At 32.0% G+C, this 13,054-nt stretch overlaps 2 protein-coding genes across 3 annotated transcripts; one reads left to right on the forward strand and one right to left on the reverse strand.

Moving 5' to 3' along the window:
• Positions 1–790: 790 nt before the first annotated feature.
• Positions 791–2,459, reverse strand: LOC7465826 (leucoanthocyanidin dioxygenase). Its single transcript, XM_002304416.4, has 2 exons — positions 1,836–2,459; positions 791–1,555 (listed from the first exon to the last, which is right to left on the reverse strand). The coding sequence occupies exons 1-2, from the start codon at positions 2,345–2,347 to the stop codon at positions 982–984; spliced, it is 1,086 nt and encodes a 361-aa protein (XP_002304452.1). The 5' UTR covers positions 2,348–2,459; the 3' UTR covers positions 791–981.
• Positions 2,460–8,302: 5,843 nt separating this feature from the next.
• Positions 8,303–11,317, forward strand: LOC7479243 (PGR5-like protein 1A, chloroplastic). Of its 2 annotated transcripts, none has more exons than XM_006385685.3 (11): positions 8,303–8,604; positions 8,862–8,977; positions 9,091–9,187; positions 9,321–9,421; positions 9,686–9,742; positions 9,900–9,976; positions 10,204–10,255; positions 10,457–10,567; positions 10,676–10,773; positions 10,859–10,934; positions 11,092–11,317. In XM_006385685.3, exons 1-10 carry the CDS (start codon positions 8,400–8,402, stop codon positions 10,926–10,928), a joined length of 984 nt encoding a protein of 327 aa, XP_006385747.3. In that variant the 5' UTR covers positions 8,303–8,399; the 3' UTR covers positions 10,929–10,934; positions 11,092–11,317. The 2 variants fall into 2 exon arrangements, with proteins under 2 accessions (XP_006385747.3, XP_052307059.1); XM_052451099.1 differs by having other exon boundaries at positions 11,149–11,317.
• Positions 11,318–13,054: the final 1,737 nt, after the last annotated feature.

Raw genomic sequence — 13,054 nt, forward strand, 5'->3', positions numbered from 1 at the left:
ACTAATTTGTCAAAACTTTTAGTGTTGAGATCGTTTTGTATTTTAATATCAAAGCGTGGGGCGGAAGTAAAATTATGAATAAAGACAAAATAAATTAAACTAAGATAAGAATCTACGAGATGTGTTATTTTTTGTATTTGAAAGAGAATCTGTAAGTGTTTTTAGAACAATAAAAGTTGGAATTTTAGCTAAAAATGAAGTATAAACACCAGAGTGTAAGTTAGCATGAGATTTATATAGTTCAGTGAAGATATGAGAGATAAATTTGGGTTTAAAAGTTGGTATTTCGGCATATTTTTTTATGTGTTTGGGAAGAAAATAATAAATAGTAAAATTAGTCCTTTTTAATCTGAGTTAAATCTTCATATTTGAAATTTTTTTAATTGAGTCTTTAATTGAATCCATAAAACTTATTATAAGTGTAATTATGTCTTTAAAATTAATTAATTGATTCTTTTAATTTTTGTCCAATTAGCTTTCAAATTTGATTTTTAAGCTTCAATTACATCCTTAATTAAATCAATTAAACATGTTAGAAGTTTAATTAAGTCCATAAACTTAATTAATCCTTTTAACTTTGGTGGATGTATTCGTTAAGTCTTTCTTCAATTTATCTTGTTATAATATCCCAATTTAATTATTCTTCTTGTAGCTTTTGGTGGATGTAAACCTCAACTTATCTTTTCTTGTCTAGAAAATATTTTTAAATTTTTAATTTTTAATATTTTTTTAGGATTTTTGAATAAAAATATATCTATTTCTAAAACAATTTTGTAGATACAAAAGTGGGTTATGAAAAATAAGAAGTAGCAATCAAGTCTTTATTATTCAATGAAAGCAAGTGCATCGGAATGATCAATTGAAAAAAAAAAGGAAAGACAAATCCATCGCAATGAATCTTTTTTATTTTTAACAGTGTCTCGTAGATGATCCATTTCAACGACATAGCTTGATCGCCTTGAAGAACAGGATGCGCTGCCATTAATTAGCTTTTCTGGGTAGGAGAGAATCTTGGGTCTTCCTGAAAAGCTTATGCTCGATATGCTGAGAAAAGGTGCGGGGAGGGAACAATGGTGGCTCAGCTTCAGTCACAATCTCTGCCAATGGCTTGAGGATGATTTTCGCCTTTGGTGGCTCGCAAAAAACTGCCCATGAAATCCTTACCTTCTCCTTGTTAACAAGTCCCCTGTGAATAATACTCTTGTATTTTCCATTGCTCAAGATCTCAACAGTGTCACCAATGTGCATGATGATTGAGTTGGGGACACATTTTGCCGTTATCCACTTGCCTTCATATAAGAGTTGTAGACCAGGCACCATGTTGTGGAGTATAAAAGTGAGTGCACTTACATCGCTGTGAGCTTCAACCCCTAAGGCTAGATCTGGTTGAGGGCACTTGGGGTAGTAGTTGATCTTCATTTGGAGTAGCAACTCTTCCAGACCACCGACCTCCTTTTCTAGTCTTCCTTCTTCCAATCCCAGGCCAAGTGACAGTACTGACAGAATTTTGGTTGCTAAACTTCTCAGCTGCCTTGCATATTCACTAGTGACTTCACTGCAAATTAAGTAGACAATTTTATGATATTAAATGTAAGTTTGGAGATGATGTTACATGGAAAAAATTTGACTTTACTAGCAATACTTGTGTTGCTTCCACCCTTATCTTTTCCTAGTAAGGAAAAACTGAAGAGAAATTGGAAGGCATGGTCGAGTTGGACGTGAATGTGACTGTGGGATACGAACCCATGTAGGATATGGATCTTGAGTCTGAGTAACAGGCAATTAACAACTAAAAAAGAAGTATTAATTGTCTCAGAAAGATAAAGAAAACATACGTATAATCACTAGGTGTCTTAGGCCAAATGGAGAAGTCACGCTTGTCCTCAGGAAAAATGAGATGGAAGAAATAGTCCTCCCACTCAAGCTGCCCACTAGCATTGTTAGCTAGCTTGCTTCCATACCCTTGAACATTTCCAGAAGCCTGATCATTAGCATGCTTCTCCTTTTCCTCAATAGGAAGATCAAAGAAAGCCTGTCCAGCTTTCTTGACACGATCAATCAAATCATCAGGAATTCCATGGTTAACAAGGTGCATAACACCCCACTCTGTAGCTGCCTTGACTAGCTCTTCCCTGCATTTCTCACGGACCACTTTGTCCTCAGATTCCATTTCCTTCAAATCAATGGTTGGAACTTGAGGCCCTTCAACTTTCTTCTCTTCTTCGAAAACATCGCGAATGCTACTTAGCTCCTCCTGGGGCCGAATATATTCTTTTGGGATTGATTGAATCCCACTGCTTGCCAGACTCTCAACTCTTGGAACTACGAATGATGAAGTCACCATCATATAGCAACAGTACTCTTGATGTTGTATGACACTAATCTTTTGCGAACACAAAATCGTTTGATAGGATGCTGAGGTTTGAAGAAACGCTAAGCAAATATAAATAATAAGTATATGGATTATGTTCTTATATAGGGACAACGATCAGAGATAGAGACATGGATCTGGGTCGGTTAATCACGTGATTAGACATTGTACCAGACTCTTTAGCACAGTAGACAATGGGGGGTAGAGGGATCTCGAATGTCAGAGTATATCTACCAGTCCTCTTGTTGTTCACTTCCAGATGTATAGTTCGACAACATTAAAATTGTGTTTGAGTCTGTCTCGCGAGATGAATATACGACCTGAGTGTCTTAATTTCGGGATTTGGAAACTCCGTCCTAACTTGTATTTTTAAAAAGTTTTAATTTTTTTTAAATCAATTTTTTTTAATATTTTTAGATTGTTTATATAAGTTAATATCATTAAAAATAATTTTTAAAAAATAAAAAATATTATTTTAATATATTTCTGAGTGAAAAAAACTTTTAAAAGCAACCAGAACAACACTCCCAAATATTTCTTTCAATTATTTCCTACAAGTCTCATTATAGTTTCAATTTCCTGTCTTTATTTATTTTTTATTGACAATGATAAAGGAAAATGTGAATAAATTTGAATACTATTCCTGAAATTCCCCAAATATCATATAAAAGAGAATTAACAAAATGAAATTTTAAAAAATATTAAATAAAGAATTGTATTCAGTAAAACAAGTATAATAATTAAAGGATTTCTTTTCGTCAAATACTATTTACCAGTTCTTTGATTATACAAGAACAAGGTTAATTAAGTTATAAATAAATATAAAAAAAAAATCATCATAAATTACCGTTGTCGATGCATCTCCTACACATCCTCATCAATGTATTACATATATATAAACATTATATCAAATTGTCTATTAAGATCTGTTAGCAAATCCTGAATAATAATTCTAAAAAAAAAGAAAAAACTTGAAATCTCATGTAGTTGAAATGATAACTTGAGGATGAGATGATTAAGTTCAACGTCAGTAAGAATTTTGAGTTTTTGCAAATATTCAAACACCATTGATCATATAGATAGTGCTCTTTCATGACATAATCTCAGAGAAAAAAGAACATGTGATAGAGAGGGTTATCATTGAAAAATTGAGAGTTAGACTCATTTGAATCTTGATTTTATTTAATTATTATATATATTGAAAATGGAAAATATGATGTTGTTACTGAGTGAAAATTGAACTACGTAGGATTAGAAAAACATCTTGAGAAATTAACTCTCAAGTTTTATGGTATATATTCTACTAAAGAAGTTCTTGTGATTGTTTTTTATTTTTATTTTTTATTTTTTTTAATTTCAAATTATTTAGTTTTTGAGATAATATATCCATCTACTTTTATATAGTGGGCGTATTCCTCCACATACCCTTTAAGATTTTTTCACTTCCATAAGAGCTCATATATCAATAATTTTTCTCATATACCCTCTGGCTCATTTTTATTTTTTTTAATTAAAAGTGTCCCTTTGACCACCAAAAATAATTTAATTTTCAAAACATAAAAAATATAAGAACTTTACCAAAAGAAAATAGCTTATACAAAAAAGGTTTTTTTAAAAAAAAATTGAAGCCATAGAACGTAGAAATCAGAGCCTAAAAAATTAAAATAACCCAAAAAAGAAGAAAAGTTAGACATTTATTACTAATAAAAAAGAATTAAATCCATGTCCTGTAAATTTATATTGTTTCGATCGGCATATATCTATTTTTGGAGATTTTACAAGTTATTTTTATGTTTATTCTTTTGCTTTGAGTAATGTTATATATGAATTAATTAGAATTCTACATTTCAAAGCAAAGATTAATAAAAGGTGTAATTTGATCTTGAAAGTTCTCTAGACTTTCTTGCTTTTCCTTGGGTGCGTGAGAGACTCTCAAAAGAGGGCGAGCACTGTACTGCCAGCATGGTATTAAGGTAACACGTCCATTACATGCAAAATCCGAACACATATTTTCTTGTCGATCAAAAACTAAGTCAGCAGATACACATCGTACTGTGTTATTGTGGCACCAGTGGAACCCGAGATTGGCCAGTATTACCCCTTCGATTTTCTAATTAATAGGATGGATTAATGTCACAATTAATTATTAATTGCCGACCAAGCATGCAGCAAGTCCAACAAGTGGTTAATTTCTCTTTGGAAACTTTATATTTCTTTATGCGAGTTGTAAAGCTCCAAAAGCTTGGATCATTTGGATATTAATGAAGACATTAATTAGTTTGGGGCCGGTGGATAATCACGTGATGATAGATCATACCAGATTCATTACCACAGCGAAGGCAGGCTTATTAATTAGCATATGCAGGATTGGTTGACTGGACTGGAGGGTTCAAGCACGAGTGGAGATGGGAACTCGATCGTGTCCTATCTAACTCTATCAACAACACGCGCTAGTACGTACTTCAATAATGTAGAGTTAGCTAGGAATGATGATCTGTATATAATAATTTACTTGTTAAGTTGTTTTTGTTTGGTTGCAAGTATTATAAAAATTAAATTTTGTTTTGTATAAGATTATTCTAGTCTGAAAAATTTTATTCTATTAAAACAAGTAGGATAAGTTTGTTCAATTCCATGTATAATGGTTAATCTAGTTGATCCGGATCAATATAAGAATAAAAATAATTATTATCGTAATTTTTAAACTCGACTAGGAGCCGACCCGGGTCACGTGTCGAGTTGACCATTGATCCTAGTCAACGTATGGATAACAATAGTTATTATCGTTGTTTAAAAATCCGATCAGGGGGTCGACTCGAGGCCAGAGCCGAGTCACGGGTCGGGTTGATCATTGATCTAGGTCAACATAAGGATAAAATAATTATTATCATAGTTTTAAAACTCAACTTGAGAGCCGACTCGGGGCCAGGCTCGGATCACAGGTCGAGTTGATCATTAACCCGGGTTAACATAAGGATAAAAATAGTTATTATCATAATTTTAAAGCTTAACTCTCTTCTAGCGTTTACCAAACACAAAATAAAACAAATTGTCCAGACCAATCTAAAGCACATCAAACACAGGACACAACAATTATTTGTCCACTCCTATCATGTCCAGTCCACTCTATCAATATTGTCTAACATACTAAACATTATCTAATACTCTATATATGTTGGTCATGATTTAATTTCTTTTCTTTTGGACTAACAATATTTTAGCATAAATATGTAAGATTCTTGAGTTTGAGAATCTTCAATTGTTTGGCAAGATGAATATATATCTTTTCTCTTAACATTTTTTATTGTTTGACATCTTAAAAATTACTCTAACAGGGTATGTTTGTTTTAATTTATTGATTGCATCGTTTCTTACTTGTGAAGCTATTAGCATAAATATGTAAGATTCTTGAGTTTGAGAATCTTCAATTGTTTGGCAAGATGAATATATATCTTTCCTTTTAACATTTTTTATTGTTTGACATCTTGAAAATTACTCTAACAAGGTATGTTTGTTTTATTGATTGCATCGTTTCTTACTTGCGAAGTTATTAGCATAAATATGTAAGATTCTTGAGTTTGAGAATCTTCACTTGTTTAGCAAGATGAATATATATCTTTCGTCTTATTAACATTCTTGATTCTTTGATATCTTGAAAACTACTCTAACAAGGTATGTTTGTTTTATTGATCGCATCGTTTCTTACTTGCGAAGTTATACTATACTCGTAGTTAATTCACATTTAATTTAATTTTTTTTTTTTACATATGTCACATTTAATTTTTGTTGGTGCTATATGTCTCGTTTAATTTAACTTATATGGTTTGCTGAAATTAGAAATCTGATGGAAATATGATTTTCTTTTACTTTCAAAAGAAATTTATATTTTAATTCTATGGACTTGATGTGGTAATTAAAAATCTACTTGAAAAGGTAGAAAAGAGAAGGTTTCATGTTCAATATATTCCATAATTTCATATTTGATGTTTTTTTATAACTTTCATCTAAAATTTAATTATGCATTATTTACGTGAACGAAATAGCGCATTGCATATACATAATTGGAGATACTATGACATGTATGATCTGATCACAACTAACCTTATGATAGGTATAGTGGTCGATCAAGAAGGTATGTTGATGTTCTTGGCTTTTTATATTTAAGTATATAAGTTAATACTAAATGAATTTATTGAATATACTAAGCTAATATGAGAGTTATTCATATTAGCCTTTAAAATTATTCAGAGTCTTATTGACGCACAAAATAATTCGAAAAAAAATCCCCTTTAAAAAAAAATACTCTAAGCCCTTTACTACCAAATAACATGAAATCTATGTTTCACTTTTAGCAAAATTCAATTTTACCCTAATTATATTACAATTGCAATATAAACTAAAATTAGTGAGATTTTTCTACATGAATATATCAACAGTGTCAGATCAATTTCTTCTAATGTAAAAAAAAAAAATTAAGTGTTGTTAATGTTTTTTTAGTAGAAAAAACAAATTAAACCATGTGAGGGTTGACCCAATATAACTTGGTCGACTTGATGGATCTAAAAACAAAATGAATAACCGATAAAAACATTGTTTGACTAAAAAAATTCAAAATGACATCCTTTTTTTAAATATTAAGATAACAATATATTGGATCAATCCGGATCAATTTAGGTTAATATGTCAAATTCACAACTTGGATCATGAGACTATAATAACCTCATATAAAATAAATAAAAATAAACTATAAAACCTAATTTTCAATCCACTCAATATTAAAAGATAAAATTAAAAAAATAAATTAAAATTTATAAAAAAAAAAAGCATCCGAGTCAGTTGGAGTTAACGTATAAAATTCACGACATGAGTCATGAGACCAATATAACTCCATAAAATAAAATTAAAACAAATTATAAGCACAATTCTCAACTAACTCAATGGTGAATGATAAAATTAAAAAAATCAATTAAAAAATAGCTCGAGTTACCCTATCAAACTCATGATCTGGATCATGAGACCGAGATAACCTCATAGAAAGCAAACCAAAAAAATAACTTGGGTTACCCTATCAAAATCATGACTTTGGTTATAAGACTAGAATAACTTTATATAAAGCAAATTATAACAAATTATGAAGTACAATTTCTAATCAATTCATTGTTGAAAAATGAAATTAGAAAAAAAAATCCATTTTGAAAAAAAAATGACATAATAAAATAACATGATTCGACCCATATTAACCCACAAAACTCGTGATCCGGGTCATAAGACTTGGATGACCTAATAGAAAGTAAACCGAAACAAATCATAAAGTTTAATTCCTAATTAACTTAATATTGAATGATGGAATTGAAAAAACAATCTAATTACAAAAAAAAAAAACTTCAAGTTAACTTAATTGACTAAACCCGCGACATGGATTATGAGAATGGAATAATATGAAAAGCAAACCACGACGAATGATGAAATTCAAGGATAATATATATATATATATATATATATATATATATATATATATATATATATTAGTAAACTCTTCTAATTTTGTCTATAGATAGGCTGAAATGTAGGATGATGGGCTAAATATTTGGGCTGAAGTTGAAACACAGCTAGAGCCGAAAGCACTAAACCCAACCCAAACCAAAAGCACGTAACCGTAGCCTTTACAACCAAGCCTAGATCATGACCACCATCAATGCCCCATGTGCAAAAACAAATCCCACAAACGAGCCCATTACTCCACGTGACGACACGTATAAGAGCACGTAATCATACCACCCATGCACACGTCGGTCCGAAACAATGACATGGCAGATTTTGTAAGCTGCATTGGCTAAACAAAAACACAGTATTTGATCTTTTGAAAAAGCCGTTACATTTCCCTCCACACATTTATCCATCGCCTTATCCTTTTCCAATTCTTATATCACAAAAACGACACCCCCGTTAACCAAAATCCACGATACAAACTCTCACCAGAAACCACACCACAGAGTAACCATACTGTTCTTTTTTCCCTTCTGTTTCAATGGCTAGCAAATTAGCCTTCAATTTGACATCTCCTCGAGTCTTCACTGCTCCTATTCAAAAACCAATCATCTCTTCATCTTCATCATTGCCATCCTTATCATCTCCTTCTTGCTCTACCAGGGTTCAACTCAATGGAAAACAGTTTTCTCTTCGCGGAAGAATGCTTTTTCTTCCTACCAAGGCCACTGCTGACCAGCAAACTGGTTTGTGTCGTCCTCTCTTTTCAACCATGCATGTTGCTTTTAAATTTTGTCAATTATATTAGTTTTGTTTTATCACAGTGATTTGTTTGTTTGTTCTATTAGAGATTAATCGATCAACCATTTTTTTTGTGCTTACATAGTTTAATGACATTTCTTCTGATTTGGTGCCTTGATTATAAATGAAATTCATCAATATAAAATAAAAAAGAAGGCGGCAAATTAAGGAGCATTTGCTGACTCCCAGCATTCTTTTTCAGATCAAGTCCAAGAAGATGACATGGATGATGGTAAGATCCTGCAATATTGTAGCATAGACAAGAAAGGCAAGAAGTCGTTGGGTGAAATGGAGCAAGATTTTCTGCAAGCGCTACAAGTAGGGAGAATCAGTATTTTCCTAATTTCTTTCCTCTGTGTTCTTCTCTCTCAAATGCATAATGACTGTACAAAGAACAGGTGTGATGAAGTTTACTTCTGTGCCCTTTGTAGGCATTTTATTATGAGGGGAAAGCTATAATGTCAAATGAAGAATTTGATAATCTCAAGGAGGAACTAATGTGGCAAGGAAGCAGCGTGGTTATGCTAAGTATGGGCTTTTCATAATCAAGTCCCAGCAGCCCTATTTGTTTATGGAACTAGTCCTTCTGAATTGGAAAAGTTTTTAACACCTATTTCCTTTTAATTAATGGCTTTTGCTGTATTTCTATAATGCATCACAGGTTCTGATGAACAGAAGTTTCTTGAAGCCTCTCTTGCTTATGTATCAGGGAATCCAATCATGAATGATGAAGAGTTTGATAAACTGAAGATCAAATTAAAGGTTATTAATTTCACTTGGCTATTTTCATGTCTCTGCGTACTTTTCCACAACTATCACCACACCAATGTTAAATTTCAACTATACCTGTGCTTGACAGAATGCAAACATAAAGTTTGAAAGAATTCAGTTATCAGTCATCATCCTCTATACTTCAGTCATTCAGATCAATTTACTACATCTTTCCAACTATAAAATGTTTGCTACTTGAATTGAGATTATGCTGCTAGTTCTAATTATAAAATGTTTGTCATAATTGTCATACAGACAGAAGGCAGCGAAATAGTTGTTGAAGGTCCAAGATGCAGTCTTCGTAGTAGAAAGGTGCGTTTGTCTATAAATATTTCGTTACTTCTTCTGCTCCTAATTCTGGGCAATGACCATGCGCACTACTTTGTATTCTGGACAAGTAATCTCTGCATGTGTTCCTAACGACAAGCAGGAATTAACCTAACGTGTGCTGCCAACTTTCTTCCCACAGGTTTATAGTGACCTGTCTGTTGACTATTTGAAGATGTTCCTGCTGAACGTCCCGGCAACTGTTGTCGCACTAGGCTTGTAAGTAACAAATATTCTTCTGTCTCTTGAAAGAACTAAAGCTCTTGGGTAGAATCTGATAAAAAAATACAGTGAATAATTAATTAAGCCTTCCCTTCCTTCTGATTGTTTATTGTGTGTAAATTAAGGAGGCTCCTTCCAAATCTTGGCAAAAGTTTTACTTGAAGATTTTGATCTATTTTTCTAGCAACTGGTGGGATGTAATTTTCCTTGGGTTGTCTTGACAGGTTTTTCTTCTTGGATGATCTCACTGGTTTTGAAATCACTTATCTTTTGGAGGTAAATCACAATTTCCTCTCAAGACTTTATGATTAAAGCACTGATCACCGGCGAGACTGGGCGTCTTTCTTTCATATTAGAGAGATACTTTTGCACTTACAAATGGCCTGTCAAAAAGTTTAAAAAATAAAATAAAATCATTACTTGGAGCTTCAATTGATCTTTGACATTTCTATGATTTTGTTAATTGATGCGCTGCAGCTCCCAGAGCCGTTCAGTTTCCTTTTCACCTGGTTTGCTGCAGTGCCCCTCATTGTTTGGTTAGCTCTGACACTAACAAATGCGATTGTGAAAGACTTTTTGATCTTGAAGGTAAAATTTGCGCTAATATCTCTTTTCCTAAGACTCTAATAAGCAGCAGCCACAGTGTCAACAAGCTGCACATTGCAATATTACTGATGATGAATGCCATGTTTATAGGGCCCCTGTCCCAACTGTGGCACGGAGAACGGCTCCTTCTTTGGAACCATATTGTCTATTTCAAGTGGTGGAGCCTCCAACACCCTTAAATGCTCAAAGTAAGTTCCATGTTATTTGCTGACCACATTGCTCAATGGACCTTGTGACTTTGATTAGTGACGTTGCTGCAATATTTTGCTTCAGTTGCTCAACTGAATTGGTGTACGATTCAAAAACACGCTTGATTACACTGCCAGAAGGAAGCGAAGCTTGATTAGAGGTAAATACCGTCTACCCTCCAGTCTGCTTAAACTCTGAAGTGTCTCATGCTTGATACTTGATATAAATAGCTAGGACTCAAAACGTTGTTTCAGTCTTCATCCTTGAAGAGACAATATGCTGTGCATCATGGTAATATTCATGGCTATCGAATGCAGGAACTGTCCATTTAAGGGATATACAGTACAACTGCTACTAACTTGTAAGTTTGGCAGCGAAGAGTTTGGCGAACAACCGTGGAGGAGAGATTTTCAGATGCTGTGTACACTGGAGTGTATCCTAGTGATTGTGCTAATATTGTATATGCAAGTATGTACATGTTTTATATATACATCGACCTATCACAGGCTTGTTAATTAGAAGCTGAGAGCAGTTTGCATGTTATGAGCTCTATAATCCGCTGAGTGTGTGCTGGAATAATGAATTATTCTCTTGCTGTTATCATTGGCAAAAGGAACACCACAGTTGCTGCTTGGCTGGGTTTTTTTTCCGGCACAGCTAACACCCAATACTAGAACTATGACAAATCTAATGTTTTCACAAGTTCATCGATTTCCTTGGTGCCAACAGTTTGTAAGCATAACAATGCCGGAACGTCAAGCGCAACTTCAAGTATTTCTTCATCATTTACCATGAGAATCCATACACTTGAAGAATCCCTAAAACATAAAACTGGCTTGGGTCAGTTTCACTGTTCAGTGAGAATGGTTAATATATTTTTTTAATCATTAAATAACAACTCTTAGCGTATTGATCTGATGAGAGATCACCGGTTTGAACTCCTCAATGAGAAATATTCATTGTAATTGAATATTATACCTTTAAGAAATTATATTAGTAAGATGGCTTGTTTAAAATATATTGGCGTAAATGATAATCAAGTTCATGTGGCCAAGGAGATAGGTGAATATTTCTAGGCTTGGACCGCAGGTTCGACTTTTATGGTAAAATTTATGTTTATTGGCTCACTTTTTAATTTTCTTTTCTTTTTGTTTTATTTACAAGAGTGTTTGAGAATATTATGTTACCATAGAATTTGCTAATAAAAAAAAGTTTATAACTACTCAAAAATAAATAAATAAAAGCCCGGGTGCATGGAGTTTTATTTATTTATTTTATACTTCAACATTATATTTTTATTTTCTTATTTTATTTGTTTTTTCTTCTCAATTTCTGATCTAAATTTATCTTCATATTTAGTTAATCTCAACCTTGTATTTGTTTTTTTTATTTTTGAAGGAAAAGGATGTTGTATTTAATGCTTTTTTTTATCGCCATATGTGTTTTCTAAGTTAGCTTGGATTTCTTTACTATGTTTTTCTCCTCACTTGATAAATAAAATAAAATAAAAATAAAAAATATTTAAAAAAATTAATTAATGTTCCTACACATAATAAGAAATTTAAAACTAATTAGAAATTCACAAAACACATAGAAACATCACAAAACAAAGTTGGTCGAAACTAATACAAAATTAGTAGTCTTGTTATCGAAACTTCATAACCCAAATAAGAATGGACTGTATCCCTCTTGCATATGGATTAAATATATTAAGGTGTCCTCTTAATGCTCCAAAAGATCTCCAAGTTTAGTCTTGATCAAAACTAGCACAATCATTCCATTCAATGTTTCTTTTAAATCTTTCGCTTTGAAGCTTTGAATCTTGTGATGAGTCCATTTGAAACGTATAATAGATTCTTAATGTTTATGGATAGGTCTATTTAGAACATGTAATAAGTCCTTAGTATTAGTAAATTGATCCATATCACCATCATTTAGTTAGTTCTTGGTTTTTTCTTTTTATTTTGGATTTAGATTTAAATACACTATAAAAATTATTTTTCAATTTTGTCATGTCTCTCATAAAATACTATGGGTTTTTATAGGAATTTTAATTTAGTTTTTGTAATTATTATATGCCTAATATGAATAAAAAAAACTTAATATTTAATTACACATAAAATTTATTTGTGTTGTTTAAGAGTTTTAATACATTTTTTATATAATTTTATCACATTTATTAATATTTTTTCTTCAATCATATACAAAAAAATGACTTTGTTTGAATGTTTCATTTTCAATTTGTTTTTAAGACTACAATAACATTTTTTTTTAAGAAAC

Source organism: Populus trichocarpa, chromosome 3 (assembly GCF_000002775.5).
Source record: "Populus trichocarpa isolate Nisqually-1 chromosome 3, P.trichocarpa_v4.1, whole genome shotgun sequence".
NCBI lineage: Eukaryota > Viridiplantae > Streptophyta > Magnoliopsida > Malpighiales > Salicaceae > Populus > Populus trichocarpa.